The 21,693-nt window shown below is 66.4% G+C and overlaps 3 protein-coding genes across 10 annotated transcripts in view; all 3 read left to right on the forward strand.

Moving 5' to 3' along the window:
* Nucleotides 1-8,736, forward strand: part of KDM2A (lysine demethylase 2A) — a 46,321-nt gene extending 37,585 nt beyond the window's left edge. Inside the window, exons 14-23 of one of the 2 annotated variants that reach the window (XM_040558156.1) lie at nucleotides 222-305; nucleotides 1,765-2,031; nucleotides 2,260-2,391; nucleotides 2,469-2,558; nucleotides 2,881-3,081; nucleotides 3,440-4,152; nucleotides 5,209-5,372; nucleotides 5,703-5,861; nucleotides 6,010-6,225; nucleotides 6,416-8,736. In XM_040558156.1, the coding sequence (XP_040414090.1) occupies nucleotides 222-305; nucleotides 1,765-2,031; nucleotides 2,260-2,391; nucleotides 2,469-2,558; nucleotides 2,881-3,081; nucleotides 3,440-4,152; nucleotides 5,209-5,372; nucleotides 5,703-5,861; nucleotides 6,010-6,225; nucleotides 6,416-6,597 (2,208 nt within the window). In that variant the 3' untranslated portion in view covers nucleotides 6,598-8,736. The remainder of the gene's footprint in view (nucleotides 1-221; nucleotides 306-1,764; nucleotides 2,032-2,259; nucleotides 2,392-2,468; nucleotides 2,559-2,880; nucleotides 3,082-3,439; nucleotides 4,153-5,208; nucleotides 5,373-5,702; nucleotides 5,862-6,009; nucleotides 6,226-6,415) is intronic. The other variant, XM_040558157.1, reaches the window with a different exon arrangement.
* A 677-nt stretch (nucleotides 8,737-9,413) lies between these two features.
* On the forward strand, nucleotides 9,414-16,808 carry GRK2 (G protein-coupled receptor kinase 2). Of its 4 annotated transcripts, none has more exons than XM_040557809.1 (21): nucleotides 9,414-9,638; nucleotides 9,813-9,889; nucleotides 10,420-10,493; nucleotides 10,811-10,912; nucleotides 11,021-11,095; nucleotides 11,556-11,617; nucleotides 11,915-11,966; nucleotides 12,241-12,332; nucleotides 12,627-12,726; nucleotides 12,839-12,917; nucleotides 13,053-13,183; nucleotides 13,518-13,612; nucleotides 13,685-13,792; nucleotides 13,874-13,940; nucleotides 14,287-14,387; nucleotides 14,482-14,548; nucleotides 14,626-14,721; nucleotides 14,817-14,979; nucleotides 15,088-15,224; nucleotides 15,435-15,545; nucleotides 15,772-16,808. In XM_040557809.1, the coding sequence occupies exons 1-21, from the start codon at nucleotides 9,526-9,528 to the stop codon at nucleotides 15,931-15,933; spliced, it is 2,064 nt and encodes a 687-aa protein (XP_040413743.1). In that variant the 5' UTR covers nucleotides 9,414-9,525; the 3' UTR covers nucleotides 15,934-16,808. The 4 variants fall into 4 exon arrangements, with proteins under 4 accessions (XP_040413743.1, XP_040413742.1, XP_040413744.1 ...); XM_040557808.1 differs by having other exon boundaries at nucleotides 9,415-9,638; nucleotides 15,432-15,545; XM_040557810.1 differs by lacking the exon at nucleotides 9,813-9,889 and having other exon boundaries at nucleotides 9,503-9,638; nucleotides 15,432-15,545.
* Nucleotides 16,809-17,168: 360 nt separating this feature from the next.
* On the forward strand, nucleotides 17,169-21,584 carry ANKRD13D (ankyrin repeat domain 13D). 4 transcript variants are annotated; one of them, XM_040557818.1, is made up of 15 exons: nucleotides 17,169-17,359; nucleotides 17,852-17,987; nucleotides 18,078-18,202; nucleotides 18,496-18,541; nucleotides 18,614-18,757; nucleotides 18,971-19,160; nucleotides 19,248-19,314; nucleotides 19,393-19,474; nucleotides 19,758-19,819; nucleotides 19,898-20,028; nucleotides 20,111-20,268; nucleotides 20,353-20,484; nucleotides 20,646-20,809; nucleotides 20,907-20,986; nucleotides 21,197-21,584. In XM_040557818.1, exons 1-15 carry the CDS (start codon nucleotides 17,270-17,272, stop codon nucleotides 21,438-21,440), a joined length of 1,851 nt encoding a protein of 616 aa, XP_040413752.1. In that variant the 5' UTR covers nucleotides 17,169-17,269; the 3' UTR covers nucleotides 21,441-21,584. The 4 variants fall into 4 exon arrangements, with proteins under 4 accessions (XP_040413752.1, XP_040413751.1, XP_040413753.1 ...); XM_040557817.1 differs by having other exon boundaries at nucleotides 21,225-21,584; XM_040557819.1 differs by lacking the exons at nucleotides 17,169-17,359; nucleotides 18,078-18,202 and having other exon boundaries at nucleotides 21,225-21,584.
* The last annotated feature ends 109 nt before the right edge of the window (nucleotides 21,585-21,693 follow it).

The following is a 21,693-nucleotide window of genomic DNA, read 5'->3' on the forward strand; positions in this document are numbered from 1 at the left end:
CGTGCACATCGACTCGACAGAGCTTGTCTGTCTAATGTGGGGAGGGCTCGCTGCTCACGGGTGTGGGTGGAAGAGGGTTCCTTCCGTGCCGTGTTTAAAGCACGCTGGCCTTGGCATCTGGTCAGAGCCTGCCTGGCTGACAGGAGCGTTGTTTTGCTCTGCTCACACCTGTCCTTTTTGTCTCTTTTTCTTTCCCCCCCCACCCTCCCTCTCCCCATCAGCTGCTGCTAGAAGAATACGCAAACAGCGACCCCAAACTGGCACTTACAGGCGTCCCCATCGTCCAGTGGCCCAAGAGAGATAAGGTAGGAGCTGCAAGGAGGGGCATGGGTGGCTGTTGCTGGAGGGTACCACGTGCAGTGTGGCCAATTACCTGCTGCGCAGCTGGGGCGCAGTGGTGCCACCTCTGTACCTCCCTTGGGAGCCCGTGGGCAGTGGGGGAGCACGGCAGGGCGCGGGGTTCAGCTGCCTCTGCAGCCCTGTGGGCAGACCCGTGTGCTCGCAGCTGCAGAGGTCTCCAGCTGCGCTGGTGCCTGGGACAGCCCCGGCTGCTCTGCATTCTGTAGCTGTGTTCACAGGGGCTGGAGCCTTGGTGTTGGTGGGGGGTGATTGCTGGAGGGACCTTGCACTGAAGTCTCGGTTTGCTGAGGGGGGGCCTGGATGGCGTTTCAGGGGAGAGTATCGCTGTTGTGTTGCCTGAGAGGTGAAGGGGGAGGTGTGGGTGTCAATAATCAGCAGCTCCCCTGCCTGTTCGGCAGGCAGGCTGGCCCGTCACTGCTAGGTGGGTGTGTGCCAGAGCTTGTGCCCCTGTCAGCGCACTGCCCGTGCTGTGGTGCTGGCTCTTGCCCCCAGGGAAGGCAGCACCCTCCTGGGGGGTCTCTGCCTGCAGGTAGCAGCCAGCGTCTGAGGAGAGGGGCCTCGGGTTTCCCCTGCTATTCCCTCTCCAGCCATGCTTGTAACCCAGGGCCCAAAGCTGCACCGAGCTCTGGGCAGATGGAGGTGAGGGCAGCCTTCTGGACTTCCCCTCCCCCTGGCTGCCTTCCCGTGCCCACCAGGACAGCTCCCATGGTCACCTCTCCCTTCCTGCCACGAGGCAGGCTTATGGCCGCGTGGGGAGAGCAGGACCCCATCACGTTGGGAAGGATTGGTAACGCTCAGTCTGGGTGTCTGGGTACAAGCAAGCTGCTCAGGTCACCCTTCAGAGGTGCCTGCCTGCCCTGTCCCGGGGTGTTCAGCATGACTTTGCTGGTCCTTGAGCAGTGCAAGCGTCGCAGACAGCTTCTCTGGCGGAAGAGATCTGGAGATCTTTGAATGCTTTGGGTGCAGCACTCAAATGCTTGGCATACCCACAGCTCTGTCCTTGCGCTGGCCTTTCGGGTGTACACGATGTCATGGCCATTCCCAGAAGGATGCCGCAGCCAGCAGTGAGTTTGCTGATGGGATGCAGCAGGACAGATGCCTGCTGAGGAGCTGTCCCTTCCCACCCGTGCCCTTAACAGGCACTGGTTGCTCTCAGCACACCTCGAGCTGGCAGGAGGGGTGACCGGAGCACCGCTTCCAGAGCTGAGCCCCATCCCCATGAGGCTGGAGGAGGAACCTGGCTGCACAGAGGGGACGAGCTCTCTGTCCATAGAGTAGCGAGGGAGCAGGGTTGCTCCCTGCGTGTGACTGGAGGTCACAGAGGGCAAAACCAGAAGCTTGCTGGTCCGAACAGAGTGCCGCCATCCGCCCATCTCACACTTCTTCCGTCTTTTCTGTTACCAGCTAAAGCTGCAGGCACGGCTGAGGGTCCGCCTGCCCACCATCCCCATCACCAAGCCTCACACCATGAAGCCAACGCCCCGCCCGACACCCGTCAGGCCCACAGTCTCTCCCATTGTGTCGGGTGCCCGGCGGAGGCGCGTGCGGTGCCGGAAATGCAAGGCCTGCATGCAAGGCGAGTGTGGCATGTGCCACTACTGCAGGGACATGAAGAAGTTCGGCGGGCCTGGTCGCATGAAGCAGTCCTGCGTCCTCCGGCAGTGCTTAGCGGTGAGTCTGTACCCTGATCCTTTTCTCCAAAGTCCACTGCAGCCTGGCAGCAGCTCTGTGTGGCTGGTCAGGGAGAGGGTGGTGACCAAGTTTGATTCCTGGGGAAAAGTTGCCCCCTTCCCTATTGTTTGGGTGGTGAGGGTAGGGAGGAGAAGGAAGAGGAGGAGGAGGAGGAGGGGGGAAGGCTATCCTTCCTTGCCCTGGTATCACCCCTGCTTTCCTTTGTAGCCCAGGCTGCCTCACTCGGTCACGTGTGCACTTTGCGGGGAGGTGGATCAGAATGAGGACTCGCAGGACTTTGAGAAGAAGCTCATGGAGTGCTGCATCTGCAACGAGATTGTTCACCCTGGCTGCTTGCAGGCGAGTAGCATGTGTGCCACGGCTGAGCTGAGCTGGGCTGTGGGGAAGGGCGCTGCTGATTGCGCTCTGCTTTGCAGATGGATGGAGAAGGACTGCTCAACGACGAGCTCCCCAACTGCTGGGAATGTCCCAAATGCTACCAGGGTGACGACGCAGAGAAGGGCCAGGTAGGAGGCGAGCTGTGCCGGGGCAGGGGAGGTCATGCCGTGCATCGTCCATCTCACTGTGTCCTGCTGTGGGTAGGCAGGACTCGGGCCATCCGGAGCAGAGCGGTGGCTCCAGAGGTGCACAGACAAGCTTGTGGGGTGGGCTGGAGGCTGGCAGGCACCAGCCCCAACCAGGGGACCAGTTGGGCGGCAGCAGGGCCATTCGGGTGCCACGCAGCGGCGACCTACAGGGGGTGAAGGGCCCGGCAGACACCGCTGCAGTACGTTCCTGGGGCCTGCAGTGAGGCAAGCTGACAGCCCCCGCTCTGTCTGCGGATCCTAGAGAGCTCATCAACGCACCAAGGCCAGGTTCCCGCAGAAGCGGCAAGGTTGGCTGGGTCCTTCTGCCAGGCAGCGAGTGGGCTGTGCGCGGCGGCAGCAGTCCCGCTGGCACCTGCCAGCACTGCCCAGGAGGCCAGCCTACGGCCGCCGCGTCCCCCGTAGGACTGTGCCCACCGCCGCAGATGGAAGCGGTGCAGCCAAGGCAAGCCAGGCTGGGGGAGGCTGCAGCACCTTCACGTTCTGGGTGACGTGCATGCTTGGGGTGCACATCTGAGTGGCTCCTGGGTCCCCCGGCACTTCAGGTGGGCGTGATGAGCACCCCTTGTCCCCACAGTGTCTTGTGCTGAGCTGTGATCCGGGGAGTCTCTGCTGCAAGAGGTAGGGGACTGACTGTTAGGCACAGAGTGGGGGCTACCCCAACCTCAGAGGACACTGCTTCTGTGAGGGGTGGAGATGTTGGTTGCTGGTGTGAGTGGAAGAGAAGGAGGGCAGGCGCGTGTTCCCCAGGTCCGGTGTGGCCCCACCCCTGCTAACTCGCCATCTGTCCCACTTCCCTGCAGAAGCGCAAAGTAGAGGAGAGCGATGATGACACGGCACAAGCCAAAGTGCTGCGGCCCCTGCGGAGCTGCGAGGAGCCCCTCACCCCTCCACCCAACTCGCCCACGCCCATGCTGCAGCTGATCCATGACCCGGCATCTCCACGAGGCATGGTGACACGTTCGTCCCCAGGGGCCGGCCCCAGTGACCACCACAGCGCCAGCAGGGATGAGCGCTTCAAGCGGCGGCAGCTGCTGCGGCTCCAGGCCACCGAGCGAACCATGGTGCGGGAGAAGGAAAACAACCCCAGTGGCAAGAAGGAGCTGTCGGAGGTGGAGAAGGCCAAGCTGCACGGCTCCTACCTCACCGTGACGCTCCAGCGCCCCACCAAAGACGTCCATGGCACTTCTATCGTCCCCAAGCTGCAAGCCATCACAGCCTCCTCCGCCAACCTGCAGCACTCTCCCCGCGTGGTCATGCGCCACGCACCTGCCAGGATGCCCCCACGGGGTGGTGGGGAGGAGGAGGTGGCTGCCGAGGAAGACGAGGAGGAGGACGATGAAGACGACGAGAACGCGGAGGAGGGGGGGGTGGCCCGCCTCAATGGCAGAGGGGGCCGGGCACAGGAGGGCGAGGAGAGCTGGATGCAGCGCGAGGTCTGGATGTCCGTCTTCCGCTACCTCACTCGCAGGGAGCTCTGCGAGTGCATGCGGGTGTGCAAGACCTGGTACAAGTGGTGAGTGTGGCAGCGCAACGGGCAGGGGCAGCGCCACCTGGGCCACTCGTGTCCTGATCCTAACAGGCAGCCGGAGAGAGGAAGGGGGGTGGCGTCCTGCTTCCTGCACTGCTGGTGCCCTCCCTCCCCTCCCCATCACTGGTCTTTGCCGGGCAACATCACCTTTGGGCCCTGTGGCAGCCCTGCTGCCCCTTCCACGTGTGTTGGTCTTGACTGTCCCCCTCTAGCGCCTTCCTCCTGTCCCGTTTGTCAGAAGATGGTCGCAGGGTGTCACCTGTGTCCCCCATCGTGTCCTGGCGAGGTGTTAACGCCCTCTCCTCTCCCACTGCCCTGCATGGTCCTTGCCCTTCCCGGCCCCACAGCGCAGGCTGAGGCAGAGATGGGTTTGCTGCCTGGAAGCGCCTCGGGGGGCGCAGGCCTGAAGACAATGCTGGCAGTGGGACAGCTGTGGATGGAGGGCTTGGGAACAGATGGGGATGGGGAGCTGGGAGGCTTCTAACTGCTGAGCAGTGGGAATGGCTCGGCGGGAAGGGGCTGTCCCGCTTTGATCGGCAGGCATGGTATGCCGTGGCAGCGGGAGGAGAGCGTCCCCTCCCCTGCCGCCGGTGTGGCAGCTCCGGAGGCAGGGAATGCACTGGGTCCTCAGGGCTCCTGTGAGAGAGGAATAGTTTGTGCCACATCCAAGCTCTCTTGTGGCTCCTGGTGAAGCAGAGAGCGTTGCCAAGGCCATGGGGTGGGACCAGGCTGAGCATTTTGCCTGCTGGGAGCAGGGAGGCTGAAGATACTTGCCCCAGCAGGGGAGCACCCAGGAGGGAGTAAGCAGGCTGGCAGCTGCCATGTGGAGTCTTGTTACGTGGCAGCAAAACGCTGCTGGGGCTGTTCGGGCATCCCTGGGTGGCCACACACCCCCACGTGTCTGGGGAACCCTGACAAATCAGGAAGAACGGCTTTGTGCTGCAGCCGGGGCTGTGCCAGGTCCGGGGTCCTCCCGGATTTATGGCCTCTCAGACCACAGTGCTCTCTGGATTCAACTTTCAACCTTGTGCTCGTCCCCAGGTGCTGTGACAAGAGATTGTGGACAAAGATAGATTTGAGCAGGTGCAAGTCCATCACCCCCCAGGCGCTGAGCGGCATCATCAAAAGACAGCCGGTCAGCCTTGACCTCAGCTGGACCAATATCTCCAAAAAACAGCTTACGTGGCTTGTCAACAGGCTGCCAGGTGAGTGTGGGCCAGCGAGGGGTTCCTTGCCCCTGCCACCAGCTGGCGCTGAGGCTTCCCAACAGCTGGACCACACTGAGAGATGGGCTCTGCAACCCTGGCACCCACCAGTGGGAGAACCCCTGGGCGTCTGGATCCTATCGCCTGGGGAGTAGCTGATAGGGATGGGGTTTCCCGTGGCTGTTCTAACCGCTCCTGCATGGAGCGTGGCTCCACGTCCCACCCCAGGCAGGGAGGGGAGCCGCTTCCTCCTGCACCTGGAGAAAGGGTTGTGACTTGAGATACCTCGGAGTAGGCAAAGCCCAGCTGACTTGTTACCTCTCCCGGCAGGCTTGAAAGACCTCATCTTGGCGGGCTGTTCCTGGTCTGCAGTCTGTGCTCTCAGTACCTCCAGCTGCCCCCTTCTCAGGACCCTCGATCTTCGGTGGGCAGTAGGAATCAAGGACCCTCAGATCCGGGACTTGCTCACGCCTCCAACAGACAAACCCAGTAAGCTGCTGCCGCAGGGCAGGGGCGACCAAGCCGGAGGAGGGTGACACGCTTGGGCGCAGGGCAGGCAATGCTGGATCTGGAACGTCCCAGCCCAGCAGGGAAGAGCGCTGCATGTCTGTGCTCAGCTTCTCCCCTCCCTTTGCAGGTCAGGACAATCGCAGCAAACTCCGCAACATGATCGACTTCCGGCTCGCCGGCCTGGACATCACCGACGCCACGCTGCGGCTGATCATCCGCCACATGCCCCTGCTCTCCCGCCTCGACCTCAGCCACTGCAACCACCTTACAGACCAGTCAGCCAACCTCCTCACGGCCGTGGGTTCCTCCACGCGCAACTCCCTCACCGAGCTCAACATGGCAGGTGGGTACGCTGCTCTGGCTGGCCGAGGCTGGCCTCCCCGGCCCTGCTGGGCTGAGGGCAGCCTGGCTGGCTGGGCTTGCCATCACAAAGTGGCTTCCTCCTCCCCACCTGCCTTGCCAACCTGACGTGAGAGCTCAGTGCCAGCTTCGCAGAGGCGTCGCAGCTCACCTTTCTTCTCATCTCCCCGCAGGCTGCAATAAGCTGACGGATCAGGCCTTGCTGTACCTGCGCCGCATCTCCAACGTCACTCTAATTGACCTGCGAGGTTGCAAACAGATCACCCGCAAAGCCTGTGAGCACTTCATCTCGGACCTGTCCATCAACAGCCTCTACTGCCTGTCCGATGAGAAGCTGATCCAAAAAATCAGCTAGAGACCCTCCCCCAGGCAGACTGAGGAGAAGGATAAGAGCCCAACCCACCCCTCTTGGAGAGCCGCTCCTCCACATCCCCACCTTGCCCTCTGTGTCCTGCTGTTGCCTCCCACCTGACTTGGCAGGCAGGGCCGTTGCTGGCCTCGTTCCACCGTCCTTCCTCCTTCTCCCCCTGGGACTTCCACCGATGAAGATGTCCCACCAGGCTGGCCAGTACCAGAGGAGGAATGGGCAAATGGCAGGGAGCCTCGGCGTGGAGGCTAGCCGCTCTTAAGGTGGAGGTTGTCGTAGAGATCTCTGTGCAGAGAAACGGGGCACCCTCTTCCCCCTGCTTTTCCCTTCCTCCCTGCCATCTCCTTGCCTTGAAACACTTGTCACTTCCCTGTTAGCACAAAGCTCGAGGGTCAAGGTCTCTCCAAGGAAGAGGGAGCGGAGCTGGAACAACCCCTCCCTGTCTGTGCCACCACCAGCTCGTTGCTCGCCCTGCTCTCTCAGCCCCATTAATTACGGTTTTCCTCATCTGACTGCAGGGGCTGTGATTGAGTCCCCTCCTCCTCCCCCGCTCTTGTGCATCTGGGTGGCTCTTTTGGTGTTAAGGGCAGGAGCTCTGCAGCCAGGGTATAGCGGCTTCTCCAGCCCCAGGGCTGGAAGCAGAGGCTCTATGGGCCGTTCTCCCCCTGCCCCAGGGGGCGAGGCTGGGGACGGAGCGCTTCCACGCTGGGGCGGTGCCAGCTTTCTTGGAGCACCGTGTGTCCCAAGGCAGCCCCGCGCTGAGGCGAGGGCTGGGGCTGGGCGCTGGCTGGAAGCAGGGGAGAGAAACAACAGGTACATCGGAGCTCAGGGAGGACACAAAGCAGCATCTGAGGGTGAGTGAGCACATTGGGGGGGGACAGGAGCTGCCTCCTCTTCCTCGCCAGCTCCCTGCGCGCGGCCCAGAATCACGAAGCACTCTGGGGCCGCAACAGCCAGAGGGGCAACAGCTGCTCTGTCTGCCCAGGGCATTTCAGCCTGGGACTGAACTGGCACAAATGCCCCATTGCATTGTCCTCTCCTTCCCCCACCCCATTTTAGCTGCCGTTTTTCCTTTGCAATGAATGGTTGGTCCAAAGAACCTCTCTCTAGGGCAGCAGAGAGCTTTTTGCACTTTAAAAAAAAAAAAAAAAGAAAAAAAAACACCACAAAAAAAAAGGCAAAAAAAATCCAAAAAAAAAAAAAGCAAGAGATGAAAAAAGGTTGGAATCTTCTTTTGGGTCACTATTTTCATTCCCTCCCTGCCCTGCCTGTGCCTGGACATTCCCCATCTCCCTGGTGCCTGGATGCCTCCCCCCTTGCGGTGTGTGCAGCCAGCACAAAGCAGCCCCTGTGTGCCTCCGCTCCCCAGCCCTGAGGAGCGCCGAGGGGTAGGGATCGGGCAGGCAGCCCCCCGCTGCCGCAGAAGCAATAAGGGAGGAGAGGCAGCCCCGCTCCCGGCTGGAGCTGCTCCCTGGCCGTCGGGTGGAGGGAGGCACGGCGGTGGCTGCCATGGGACGGGGGGGCTTTGCCACTTCAAACCCGGAGGGCTTTGAGCAGAAACCAGCCCAGGCAAGAGGAGGATGGGAGAGCCGGCACCCAGTCACGGCCAGGCAGCAGAGACCTCTCCCCTGAGTCTCTCCTGGCGGTGGCTCCTGTGAAAGACATCGGAAGAATCAAAGTTTTTCTTTTTCCTTTGGATTGATTTTGAGTTTTGCCGTGAGAAGGAAGAGAGGTGGGGCCGAGCTTAGAAGGAGCTGGCAGCTGGGGGCGGCACGGGGAGCCCCAGCTGCAGGGACTCCAGCTGTGACCTTCGTCACCCATGGGGCACCCCAGCCCCCTTGGTGGGCAGGGGGGTGAAAATCCACAAGGAAGAAAAAGAGAGAATTATATATATAAAATCACTTAGTGATTTAAAACCAACCCAGACTGCTCCCTAAAGACAAGTCCTGCAAGAAAAGTCACTATTGTTTAAGGATTTGGTTGTGTTTTTGTTCTGTTTCAATCCCCTCCCTCTTCCCCCCACCCCCGGAGAAATATTGTAAATATATATTTTTTGTTGGCGATTTAGAGTCCATCTCTGATGTTTGTGCTTTAAAATTAAATGTAAGCATTAAGGGTAAAAGCAAACCCAGTCTTACGCTCTCTCAGTTGGTATGGCTCGGGCTGGGGGGTTTCTGGTCTGGGGGCAGAGGGAGGGGAGCTAGTTGGCCTTTTTTTTTTGTTGTCGTTTTCCTTCTGTTTTGTTCGTTTTGGTTTTCTTTTTTTCCTTTATAAGCATTCTCCGATACTGGTCTTAGAGAGGATCTTTGCTCATGACATATTACCACAGGTAGGGGAGCGACGTTGGCGGGGGGAGGGAAGATACCAGCCTCCGAAGGGAAATATTTTGTTTCTCGGGGGCGGATTTTTTTGGAATAAAAAAGTTTCAAGAAAAACCAAAACCCGGCGTCTCGGCTCTGCCCCTTGTTTCTCCGCGAGTCGGGCGGGCTCGGAGGGGCCGCGGCTGCCGGGCTGCACCGGGCGCCTCCCGCAGGGCCCCGCGGCCCGGCTGCGCCCAGGCGCCCCCCCGCGCCCGTCGCGCGCCGGGGGTGGGGTGGGGCGGGCGGAAGGGGCCGGGCACCGACACCGGCACCGGGCCCGCCCCGCCCCGCTCCGGCCTGGGGCGGCAGCGCCGCGTCCGCCGCCCGCCCGCCCGCGGGGCCGAGGCCGTCCCCTGCCCCCTGCCCCCCGCCGAGGCGCCGCCGCCGGGCCCCCCCCCCCCCCGCGCCGCCCGGCCCGGCCCGGGTGGGGTTGGGCCGGGGCCGGAGCCGGGGCCGGGCCGGGGCCGGGCGCGGGCGGTTCCGTCTCGGTTCCGGTTCCGGTTCCGGGTCGGCGGGGTCGGGCCGGTGCCGGCCGCGGCGGGCGGCCCCGCGCAAGATGGCGGACCTGGAGGCGGTGCTGGCCGACGTGAGCTACCTGATGGCCATGGAGAAGAGCCGCGCCGCGCCCGCCGCCCGCGCCAGCAAGCGCATCCTGCTGCCCGAGCCCAGGTGAGCGCCGCGGCCCGGCACGGCACGGCCCGGCACGGCCCCCGCCCCGCCCCGCCCCGCGGGGTCCGGCAGCACCGGGGCGGGGGAGCGGCGCGCTGGGAACGGGGCGGGCGCGGGGGGCGCGGGGAGCGGGGTGGGTGCCGGGCGGGGTGCTGAGCCGCCGGTGTCTGCCAGCATCCGCAGCGTCATGCAGAAGTACCTGGAGGACCGGGGCGAGGTGACGTTCGACAAGATCTTCGCGCAGAAGATCGGTGAGTGGGGGCACGGGGGGCACGGGGAGCAGCGCCCGCGGTCACGGCGCTGCTGTTCGCGGGGGGCTGGGGCTGGGGCTGGGGCTGGGCCGGCGGCAGCAGCGGCGGCAGCGGCTGTGGCCGTCGCCCCCTGCCCCTGGGGCTGCGGGGCCCTGGGGCTGGGTGGTGCCCCCCCCCCCCCCCCCGCACCACTTCCCCCTCCCTGTCACTTCCCCCAGCGCTGGCGCTAACCGTCCGGGGCAGGAAGCGCCTCTCGCTTCCTCCCGGCAGCTCTGGTGGTTTCCGCCACATCCGCCCCGCGGCAGCCCGTGCCCTCGCCCCGCGGCACCAAGCCACCCGCTGCCCCCCCCGCCTCCTGCCGCCCTATGGTCCCGCGCTGCTCCCCGTGCCGCTTCTCGCCCTCACCTCGCTGCGTTGCCCTGACAAGCCCCGGGCCGCTTCTCCTGCCCAGGGCAGCCGCCTTCGTCCCTTGGCCTGGGGGGCACGGAGCGGGGCAGGCACCTCTCACACCATGGCTCTGCCCCCACCAGGGTACCTGCTGTTCCGGGACTTTGCCCTCAACCAGGCAGAGGAGGCCAAGCCCCTGATGGAGTTTTACGAGGAGGTGCGATGGGGGACCCGTCCCGGGGGCAGGAGGGGGCCGGGAGTGCGACTCAGGGCCTGCAGACCCCACCGGTATGGTGTGCCCGGGGCACCCAAGGGAGACGGTGCCCTGGGCCCCTGGGAGGTGATGCCCCGGGACCTGGTAACCGTGGGTGCCAGCCAGCAGGATGCGGTACCCGGTGGGGCTGGGGTTGTGTTTCCCAGCATGCTGGACCCTGGGGACTCCCCGCGGTGGGCTGTGCGTGCCCCGCGTGGGGCTGAGCCCCGTGGCGGTGCAGTCTGGGGAGCGCTGTGCCATGGGATCTGTGCCCTCACCAGATCAAGAAGTACGAAAAGCTGGACTCGGAGGAGGAGCGAGCCTCCCGGAGCCGCCACATCTTTGACCATTACATCATGAAGGAGCTGCTGGCCTGCTCCCACGTACGTGCCGTGTTGTGGGGAATTACACCCTCGTTTGTGCAGCCCTGTGCGGGCCCTGCGCCCCCATCCCGTCTTCCTGGGGTGACGCAGTCTTGTCTGGCCGCACAGCCCTTCTCCAAGAGTGCCACGGAACATGTCCAGAGCCGCCTGAGCAAGAAGCAGGTGCCCCCAGACCTCTTCCAGGTGGGCATCGCTGGGGACAGAGAGGGGGCCCTGCCACCTTTGGTTAATCCTTATGGGGGGCTGGTGGCGACAGGGGCCCCTGGGGGCTGGGGGAACCCCAGAAGGTGCGAGGACCCTGAGGGATGCTGATGGGAGGGGGTAAATGAGGGGGGTTCCTGGGGGTCCCCGTGGGGTTCTGTTGGGTCACTTGGGGTTGGAATTAACAAGGGGACTGCTCAGAGGGTGGCGGTGGAGACACCAGGTGTAGAGGTGACCAGGGGTAGCAGTGGGGTCTGCAGAGGCTGGCAGTGATGAGGATCCCCAAGGATGGGGTCCTCAGAGACACGGGTGACCCTGGGTGGCAGGAGGTGGCAGCGGGGATGTGAGAAATCAGGGGGCAGGGAAGGATACCCCAGGTAACGATGGGACCAAGGGGTACGGGTGGCACTGGGGACGCAGCACTGACTCCTGTGTCCCCCAGCCCTACATTGAGGAGATCTGCCAGAACCTGCGTGGGGGCATCTTCCAGAAATTCATCGAGAGGTGAGACGGGCACGCAGCCCCTTGGGGACCAGGGTAGGTCCCGTCCCACTGGGGACGAGGGTCTCCCAGCCTTGGGGTGGGTCAGGGCCCCCTTTTTAGTTAGGAGCTCCACGGGTGTTGGTCCCCAGGCCAGGGACTCAGGGCTTGTCATCTCCAGGTCTGGCCTGAGGTCTGTGTCTCCAGACGAGGGTCCCACCTGCCTCCAGACAAGTGCCAGGGGTCCCGCTGCTCTGTGATGGGTCTCGGGAGGTCTCCGCAGGGGTCCCTCACTCTCGCCCTCTCTGTGCTTCGTTGCAGTGACAAGTTCACGCGGTTCTGCCAGTGGAAGAACGTGGAGCTGAACATCCATGTGAGCAGGGATCCATGTGCTGCTGGCGAGGGGATGTGGGTGCCGGGGAGGAGGCTGCTGCCGTGGCGCTCAGACGGGCACCACGCAGGGCAGGGGCACCCTCGCACCCCCTGAGCTGTCACTCCCACGGGTGCTGGCGGTGCTCCTGCACTCACCCTTGTGGGTGTTCACATTCCTTCTCTGGGGAAGCTGAGACAGTGTGTGGGACAGCCCCCCCGGGACACACCATGCGGGTGCTCAGGGGTGACCCTCGCCTCTTTCTTGTCCGCTCCAGCTCACCATGAACGACTTCAGCGTTCACCGCATCATTGGCCGTGGTGGCTTCGGGGAGGTCTACGGCTGCCGGAAAGCAGACACGGGCAAAATGTAACGGGGGGGCAGGGGGTCCTGCCTGTGAGGCCGTGGTCCTGCGGGAGGGCCGGGGTGGGGGATGCGGTGGCGTTGCCGTGACAATAGGTGTTAGGGGTTGCAGCAGTGTCGCCATGGCTGCAGCTCTCCTGGAGACACGGGGACGTCACGGGGACGTCATGGTGGCTGTGGGCGGGAGCTGGGTGCGGTGACGTGGCCGCGGGTGCTGGCGGCACAGGGACGCGGCGTTGGGGGCGAGGCGCCGCGGCCATGAGCAGCAGCAGGACCCTGCAGGGACCCTTTGTTCCCCAGGTACGCCATGAAGTGTTTGGACAAGAAGCGCATCAAGATGAAGCAGGGCGAGACCCTGGCCCTCAACGAGCGCATCATGTTGTCCCTCGTCAGCACCGGGGTGAGGGGACTCGGGCGTGGGACCAGGCTGGCACCCTGGTCACAGGTGGAGGCAGCGAGAGGGGTGCTCCTGCGGCACCGCCAGCGCTGCCTGACCCCATCTCTCGTGCCAGGACTGCCCGTTCATCGTGTGTATGTCGTATGCCTTCCACACGCCTGACAAGCTCAGCTTCATCCTCGACCTCATGAACGGTGAGAGGCCCGTGGCTACTCCCTGTCCCGCAGGGCTGTGATTCCCTTGAGCCCCTGTCTTGAAATTGCTTGCTTGGGCATCCTTGGGAGAACAGAGGGCAGTGCTGGAGTGACAACTGATCCCCCTTACCGCAGGGGGGGACCTGCATTATCACCTCTCCCAGCACGGTGTCTTCTCGGAGGCAGAGATGCGATTCTATGCAGCTGAGATCATCCTGGGTCTGGAGCACATGCACAGCCGCTTTGTGGTGTACCGTGACCTCAAGGTGACCGTCCCCATGGGCACCCATGGACCCTGCAGGCATCAGGAGGCCCCTCTGATGTCCCCAGGCCCCGTAGAGACCCCTGACCCTGCAGCAGCCCTTGGACCCCATGGGCAGCCCCAGGTCCCACGGACACTCCCATCCCAGCAGGAAGCCCCTGGGCACTATGGGCACCCTTGAAACCCCGTGGGCACCCTGGGGACCTCAGCGGGTGCTTGCAGGTCCTGCAGGCGCCTAGGGCCCAGCCCCAGCCTGATACGCGTGGGCAGCCTGGCTTGGTTGCCACCTGTGCCTGCGGGCAGGGCTCAGGCTCAGGGGCAGCACTGTGTCCCGGCAGCCGGCAAACATCCTCCTGGACGAGTTTGGGCACGTCCGCATCTCAGACCTGGGCCTGGCCTGCGACTTCTCCAAGAAGAAGCCCCACGCCAGCGTGTGAGTGTGCCTGCGCACCACCCGCCCCCCCTGCCTGCTGGCACAGCCCCTGACCCCGCTCTGTGCCTCCAGGGGCACCCACGGCTACATGGCCCCCGAGGTGCTGCAGAAAGGAGTGGCCTACGACAGCAGCGCCGACTGGTTCTCGCTAGGCTGCATGCTCTTCAAGCTGCTCCGGGGGTGAGTGCACGGGCATGGGGGGCGAGGGGAGCAGGGGGCAGATCTGGGGGCACCGCTGAGCCCCACTCCCCATGACCACAGGCACAGCCCCTTCCGGCAGCACAAGACAAAGGACAAGCATGAGATCGATCGCATGACCCTCACCATGGTGAGTGCAGGGCACTGGGCATCGGGTTTGGCCCGGAGGGAGGTGGGGACAGAGGGTCCCCTGGGGGGTGAGCAGCTCTCAGAGCGCGTGTTGGTGCCGTCTCCGTGCGTGTGTGTGCAGAATGACGTGTTTCCACATAGCTGGGTGTGTGTGCACAGGCACCTGTAACCATACGCACACGTCAGTGCATGCACCTCTGTGTGCCAGAACATCCTGGGCGCGTGTAGGTCTGTGTGCACACACATGCCTGACTCTTCATGTCTCGGTGCCACGCACATGTATGCCATGGTGCTTGCGTGCCCTCACACGCTTGTGCAGGTGTGAGCAGCCGTGCCCTCGCCCGCAGGCCATCGAGCTGCCCGACTCCTTCTCCCCTGAGCTGCGTTCCCTGCTCGAAGGGTTGCTGCAGCGGGACGTCAACCGGCGGCTGGGCTGCATGGGGCGTGGGTGAGTCCCGGTGGGCACGGGGAAGAAGGGTCCCACTGCAGCCACACCGCAGCCCCCGGGGGATCCACAGCGCTCACCCCTCCTTGCTCCTCAGGGCTCAGGAGGTGAAGGAGGAGCCCTTCTTCAAGGGTGTGGACTGGCAAATGGTTTTCCTGCAGAAGGTGAGGGGCACAGCACAGGGGCAAGGGTAGGGGGGCCCAGGAAGGCACCCCTTGGACACCCCCTCTCCCACCTGCAGTACCCACCACCCCTGATCCCACCCCGGGGTGAGGTGAACGCAGCTGACGCCTTCGACATCGGCTCCTTTGATGAGGAGGACACGAAGGGTATCAAGGTACTGGGGCGGCGGGGCTGGGCTGCTGCTGGCTGCTGCCCAGGTGCAGGGGGCCGGGGTGGGGGTCTGGCCCTGACCCTGTGCCTCCCTGCCAGCTGCTAGAGAGCGACCAGGAGCTGTACCGCAACTTCCCGCTCACCATCTCAGAGCGGTGGCAACAGGAGGTGACAGAGACGGTCTTTGACGCTGTCAACGCTGACACTGACAAGCTGGAGGCTCGCAAGAAAGCCAAGAACAAGCAGCTGGGACATGAGGAGGGTGAGTGGGGCCGGGTGTTCTCTGGGTCCCCCGGTGCCTCTGTCAGCCTCTGGCTCTGCCTGGGCGGTCCCAGCGCTGACACTCTGTCCCCTGGTGCTGTGGAGACAGACTATGCCATGGGCAAGGACTGCATCATGCACGGGTACATGTCCAAGCTGGGCAACCCCTTCTTGACACAGTGGCAGCGCCGCTACTTCTACCTCTTTCCCAACCGCCTGGAGTGGCGTGGGGAGGGCGAGTCGCCGGTAAGGCGGGCAGGGACGAGGGGGTGCACGGGGCGAGCTGTGCAGGGTGCAGCTGGTGGACGTCAGCGCGTGCTTGGACACAGGGACTCAAGGCAGTGGGATGTGCACAAACATGCACGGCACTGTGAGGGGTAGAGGGTGCACGGGGACGTGGGGGGCTCGGCGTGGGTGTAGGGATTGGGGGCCGGGCTGAACCTGTCTCCCCAGCAGTCTCTGCTCACCATGGAGGAGATCGACTCGGTGGAGGAGACGCAGGTGAAGGAGCGCAAGTGCATCCTGCTCCGCATCCGCGGCGGCAAGCAGTTCGTGCTGCAGTGTGACGTGAGTGTGCCCTGGGCCACCCCCACGGGCTGGCTGTCCCCTGGGGGTCACTGGCCAGCCCCCTGGGTGCTGGCCACCTCCTGCCCCTTGCTAGCCATCCCCTGCGAGGGGCTAGTCACTTTGGCTGGGCACTGACCACACCTTGCTTGGTGCTAGCAAGCCCGGGACAAGTCCTGAGCCCTGGCGCCGCAGGGAGCCCCGCTCTGACCTGTGCCCTGCCCTGCAGAGTGACCCCGAGCTGGTGCAGTGGCGGAAGGAGCTGCGGGATGCCCAGCGCCAGGCCCAGCAGCTGCTGCAGCGAGTGCCGCGCATGCAGAACAAGCCCCGCTCACCTGTGGTGGAGCTCAGCAAAGTGCCGTTCATCCAGCGCTCTGCCAACGGGCTCTGACCGCGCACCCTCCTCCCCACTTCCCACCCCACTTCTAATTTATTGGGTTGGGTTCCCACGTGCCCCTGCTCCTCGTCATCCCTGGGCCAGGCACTGCAGGGATGCCCCGTGCCAGATCCAGCCCTGTGCCCAGGCACCCCTGGGGTCAGGCGTGGAGGGGGCTCAGCCGCCAGCAGGGAGCTGGTGCCAGCCGCGTGGCTCGTGCTCGGCACGTCTCCCTGGCGTCCCCCCGGTCCTCTGTGACCTCTCCAGCTGAGATGAAGGTAGCCCCATGCCCTTCTCCCTGCCTGCTGCTCTGCCCCCAGCCTGGTGCCTGCTTCACCACCGCCATGTGTGCCAAACAGGGCGGGCGGCTGCCCCCCCTCCACACAGGTCAAGACCTGTCCCCCCCCTACTTCACCCGTAGCCTTTGCCCTGGCCCTTTTGTGCCCATCCTGTGGGTGCCAAGCCCTTGATGTGCCCGTGAGAGTGAGTGCGTGCGTGCTTGCCTAGGGGACCCCTGTAAATACTGTGCTATGGGTCCCCTGCCCCTCCCGCCACCCCGTGCGCTGGGTGGGGGGCACCCCTGGCACCCCCGGGCAGGGGGTGGGCAAGGAGAGGGCAGCAGGGGGGCCCCCCTCTGCGTGCTGTCGCCTTGCTGCCCGTGTCCCCAGCGGCGGGGTGTCGTCGTCGCCCGTTTCCCCCAGCCCTGGTGGCATCTGTAAATATTGGTCTGCGGCCGCCGCGCTCTGGGGGCTGCCGGCGGGAGGGGACGCCGGGCAGGGTCTGGGTGTGAATGAGATTTTAATGAGCGGAGATGTGAGAACGGAGAGAGAAAAAAAAAAAAAGAAAAAGAAAAAGAAAAAGAGTTTTTATAATAAAGATGTGGAAAAACACCGTCCGGCTGCTGTCCCCGGGTGACCGCGGCTGTGCCGGCGTTCCTGGGCCGCTCCCCGCCCGGGGGCTGCGCGCCTGGCGCCGGCGGGACGGGACGGGACGGGACGAGGCGGCGCCGGGGGGCGCCGGGCCGGGGCGGGGGGGGGAGCCCCCGGGGCACCGAGGCCCCCGCTGGGATGGGGGGTTTGAGGGGAGGGGGGTCCCGGAGCCGGGGGCGGTGCTGGGGCCGGGCCCCCGCGGCCCCGGCGCCCGGTGCCGTGAGCCGGCTCCGCGGTGCCGGTTGCGGGCCCGGTGCTCCCGGCCGCCGTGCCCGGTGCCGGCCCCGCCCCGCGCCGCCGCGCTGCGCCGCCGCCGCCGCCGCCCCCGCGCGCAGCCATTGCGGGCAGGCCCGGAGCTGCGGCCCGTCCCCCCGCGCGCTGCCCGGCCCGGCGCGGCCCCCCCCCGGGGACATGGTGTCGGGATGGCCCGGGCCGCCGACACCTTCCCGCTGCACCGCCTCGTCTGGCACAACCGGCACCAGGCGCTGGACAGCGCCCTGCGCTCCGGATCGGTGGGCGCCGCGCTCCCGCCGCCGCGCCGAGGGGTCCGGGGGGGGGGGGGACACCGAGAGGCTCCGCACCGCGGGCAGCGGGCACGGGGGTGGCGGGAGGGCGCTGGGGAGCGCCGGGACAGGCGGGGACGGGGCGCTGGGAGCTACGGGAGGGGGCTCCGGCATAGGAGGGGACCGGAGGCGCTGGGGTGGCTCTGGGGACTGGGAGAGGGGGGAGACGGGGAGGCTGCGGGCACCGGCGGGACCGGGGACATCGGGACAGGGTGCTGGGGCACCGGGGGACAGGGAGCGCTGGGGGGACGGGGCTGGGCGCGTTGGGACCGAGGGACTGGGGTTGGGAGCACTCGGGGGCTGCTGGGGACAGGGGGGAGCTGGGGGCGCGAGGCTCCAGGATGGGAGCGCGGGGAGCTGGGGGGGCTGGGGGCAGCACCAGGCTGCGTGGGGTGACGGGGAGAGCACGGGGTGCCTGGATGACCCTGCCCGTGCCCGCAGCACGATGTGGAGCTGATGGACCCCCGTGGCCGGACCCCGCTGGAATTGGCCGTGTCCCTCGGCCACCTGGAGTCGGCGCGGGTGCTGCTGCGGCACAACGCCAACGTGGGCCGGGAGAACGCCAACGGCTGGACAGGTACGTGGGCACGGGGGCCGCCGGCACAGGGCGGGAGGTGCAGGGACACCGGCGCTGGTGGTGCCCGGCTGATGGCACCCCGTGCCCCAGTGCTGCAGGAGGCGGTGAGCACGGGGGACCCCGAGATGGTGCAGCTGGTGCTCCAGTACCGCGACTACCAGCGAGCGACACGGCGGCTCGCCGGCATCCCCGAGCTGCTCAGCAAGCTGCGTCGGGTACGGCCCTGCCGGGGTGGGCACCGGGCACCGCTGGCGCTGGGGTCCCGCCAGGCTGGGGACTGGGGGTCACGGGGGCTGCTGGCGAGCTCCTGGGTCCCCCCACAGGACCCCCATCTCCCCCAGGATCCCCCGATTGGTTGTCCCCCAGATCCCCTACCCGCAATTCGGCCTCTGCCGAGGATCCCCACTGGGGCTCTGTTCCACCCACCGAGGGCTCCCGGCTGGGACCCCCTTGCTGCAGCCCCCTGCCGTGTCACCCCTCTGCCCTGTGACGCCTTCATCTCTTCCAGGCCTCCGACTTCTACGTGGAGATGAAGTGGGAGTTCACGAGCTGGGGTGAGCAGGGCCGGGGGCTGGGGCCGGGGGGGGCCGCCCCCACCATGCTGCTGACGGGTGCCGGTGCCGCAGTGCCGCTGGTCTCCAAGGTGTGCCCCAGCGACGTCTACCGCGTCTGGAAGCGGGGCGAGAGCCTCCGGGTTGACACCACGCTGCTGGGCTTCGAGCACATGACGTGGCAGCGGGGCCGCCGCAGCTACATCTTCAAGGGAGAAGGTTGGCTCCAGCACCCTCAGACCCTGCAACCACCCCCCAGGGGTCCCCCCGGCGCCCGTGCATTGCACGTACTCACCCATAAGGACGCCGGATCCCCTACGGAGACCCCAGATGCCCCCAGGGGCAAGGGCAGTCTGGGTGCCGGGGGTTCCCGTCCCCGCAGTGGGAATGGTGGGGCCAGGGGCAGGCACTGACCCCCTTCCCCACGTGCAGAGGAGGGGGCAGTGGTGATGGAGGTGGACCACGACAAGCAGGTGGTCTACACCGAGACGCTGGCGCTGGCCTTGCATGAGCCCGACCTGCTGCTGGCGGCCATGCAGCCCTCAGAGGAGCACGTGGCTGGGCGGCTGACGTCGCCCATCGTCTCCACGCACCTCGACACGAGGAACATTGCCTTTGAGCGGTGCGTGGGGGGGGTGCTCGTGGCGGGGAGGCTGGCAGGGCACAGGTGAGGTGGCCGCGGGCCTGATCCCTCCACACCCCTTCCCAGGAACAAGTCGGGGATCTGGGGCTGGCGCTCGGAGAAGATGGAGGTGGTCAGTGGCTACGAGGCCAAGGTGCGCCTAGTGGGGCGGGGGGCAGGGGGGCCATGGTGTCCCAAGGGCTGACCCTGTCCCTGTGTCTTGTCTCTGCAGGTGTACAGCGCCAGCAACGTGGAGCTGGTCACCAAGACCAGGACCGAGCACCTCTCTGACCAGGACAAGTCACGCAGCAAAGGTGACAGCCCCAGCGACCAAGGGGGGGCTGCCTGCAGTGGGGGCCCACCTCCCTCCCGGGTCAAGGCCCTCCTCCTTCCTGGGTGCAGTGCATGCGGGATGACAGGGGACAGCCTGCGGGGTGACGTTGGGCGTTGTGTGGAGCGATGTCGGGCAGCGTGCAGGAGTGGTATGGGGCAGTGTGGGTGGCGACGTGGGGCAGCACGTGGGGGTGATGTGGGGCACTGTGCTGGGTGCACTGTGCCTGCCTGCACTACCCCCTGCACCTCGGGGTCTCCCTGCAGGCTCCAGGACTCCCTTTCACTCCTTCCTGGGCCTGGCGCAGCAGCATGGCACCCACAACGGGGTGAGCAGTGGGCAGGGGGCCTGGGGGTGATGCAGGGCAGGGCAGGGCTGAGCCGTGCCCCCCACCCACCCTCCCCAGGCACCCGTGCTGCAGGCGGCCAGCCCCACCAACCCCACGGCCATCACCCCTGAGGAGTACTTCGACCCACACTTCGACCTGGAGGCCCGCAACATCGGGCGCCCTATCGAGGTGTCCAGCAAGGTGCAGAGGTGAGCACCGGGGCCGGGGGAAGGCAGAACATGGTGGTGAGGTGCGGGGGGGGTCCCTGTGCCCACACCGGTGCCCGGGCAGGTTCAAGGCGACGCTGTGGCTGTGCGAGCAGCACCCGCTGTCACTGGCGGAGCAGGTGACTCCCATCATCGACCTGATGGCCATCTCCAACGCCCACTTCGCCAAGCTGCGCGACTTCATCACCCTCAAGCTGCCCCCTGGCTTCCCCGTCAAGATCGGTGAGGTTGGGGCTGCGAGGCTGGGGGCTGTGGGAGGGGCAGGGCCTGCCCGGCACGGGGCTGCTGACCCCCCGGTGCCCCCAGAGATCCCCCTCTTCCACGTCCTCAACGCCCGCATCACCTTCAGCAACCTCTGTGGCTGTGACCAGCCGCTGGGCTCCGTGCGGGTCTGCGCCCCCGCCCAGCCCCCCGGCGCGCAGCCCACCGGCCCTGGAGGTGAGCGATGGGGGTTCCCTGGGGGGTGTGGGGGCATTGGGGCGGGGGGTGTGGGGGGATCCCCCTGGGGGTGGCGTGAGTGTGGGGTGCTGGGGGGACCCCCACGGGCGGTGGCGGTGCCCCCAGTGGTGGCGGTGCCCCCAGCGGTGGCGGTGCCGCAGGCTGGCCCTTCCCGTGCGAGGTGGAGCCGGGGGTGTTCGAGGTGCCGCCGGGCTACACGGTGCTGGGCGCGGGGCGCAGCGAGCCCCTGCGGGACGAGGACGACGACCTGCTGCAGTTCGCCATCCAGCAGAGCCTGCTCGACGCCGGCACCGAGACCGACCAGGTGAGGCCACGCCCCCCCGGGAGAGGCCACGCCCCCCGGGAAGAGGCCCCGCCCCCTTCTGCGAGGCCCCGCCCCCACGAGGCCCCGCCCCCCGCAGGTGACGGTGTGGGAGGCGCTGACCAACACGCGGCCCGGCGCCCGCCCCCCGCCCTACGACGAGGAGCTGCAGCTGGAGCGGTGAGGCTCCGCCCACGGGCGGCGGGGGGGGGGGGCGGGGTCTGGGGGAGCCCCGCCCACCGCGCCGGAGGGGGCGGGGCTTGGCGGGAAGGGGAGGGGCTGGGTGGGCGGGGGCTACGGGGGTGGGGGCGTGGTTTGTTCGGAGGGGCGGGGCTCGATGGGGCGGGGGCGTGTCTTGCTCGGGGGCGTGGCCTCAGCGCTGTCCCGCAGGGCGCTGCAGGAGAGCCTGCTGCTGCAGGCGGGGCCCGGCGCCGCCCCCCCGGCGGGGCCCCCACCCGGGGCAGGCGGCGGCGGCGCCCCCCCCCCGGCGCCCCCCGGCTACGGCAGCTTCGCGGAGCAGCTGCGGCTGGCCATGGCGCTGTCGGAGCAGGAGCAGGAGGAGCGCGAGCGGCGCCGGCGGGAGGAGGACGAGGAGCTGCAGCGCATCCTGCGCCTCTCTCTCACCGACAAGTAGCGCGGGGGGGCCCGGCCCCGGGACCCTCCTGCCCCCCGCACCCCGCCGGGCCCGGCACGGCCCCCCCGGTGCTGTGCGGTGACCCCGCGGGGCTGGGGGGTCCCTCGCGGATGTACATACGCTATACATACAGACCTACACACAGCGCTGTGTCCGACTGTGCCTGGCCGCGGGGCGTCCCGGGGGGGCTCCCTCTCCCCGATCTGGCCCCGTGCCCCCGGAGGGGCTGCCCCGCGGCCGCGGGGGCGGGGCC

This window comes from Cygnus olor, chromosome 5 (assembly GCF_009769625.2).
Source record: "Cygnus olor isolate bCygOlo1 chromosome 5, bCygOlo1.pri.v2, whole genome shotgun sequence".
NCBI classification, from domain to species: Eukaryota; Metazoa; Chordata; class Aves; order Anseriformes; family Anatidae; genus Cygnus; species Cygnus olor.

What these genes read in the sequence shown, in the direction of transcription:
- GRK2 (XM_040557808.1), top strand. Translation starts at nt 9,526, where the DNA reads ATGGCGGACCTGGAGGCGGTGCTGGCCGACGTGAGCTACCTGATGGCC. An exon ending in TGCCCCCAGACCTCTTCCAG is followed by an intron (nt 11,096 to 11,555) that starts GTGGGCATCGCT and finishes TGTGTCCCCCAG; the next exon opens with CCCTACATTGAGGAGATCTG. An exon ending in AAGAAGCCCCACGCCAGCGT is followed by an intron (nt 13,613 to 13,684) that starts GTGAGTGTGCCT and finishes CTGTGCCTCCAG; the next exon opens with GGGCACCCACGGCTACATGG.
- ANKRD13D (XM_040557817.1), top strand. Translation starts at nt 17,270, where the DNA reads ATGGCCCGGGCCGCCGACACCTTCCCGCTGCACCGCCTCGTCTGGCAC. An exon ending in TGGCTTCCCCGTCAAGATCG is followed by an intron (nt 20,269 to 20,352) that starts GTGAGGTTGGGG and finishes CGGTGCCCCCAG; the next exon opens with AGATCCCCCTCTTCCACGTC. An exon ending in GAGGAGCTGCAGCTGGAGCG is followed by an intron (nt 20,987 to 21,224) that starts GTGAGGCTCCGC and finishes CTGCTGCTGCAG; the next exon opens with GCGGGGCCCGGCGCCGCCCC.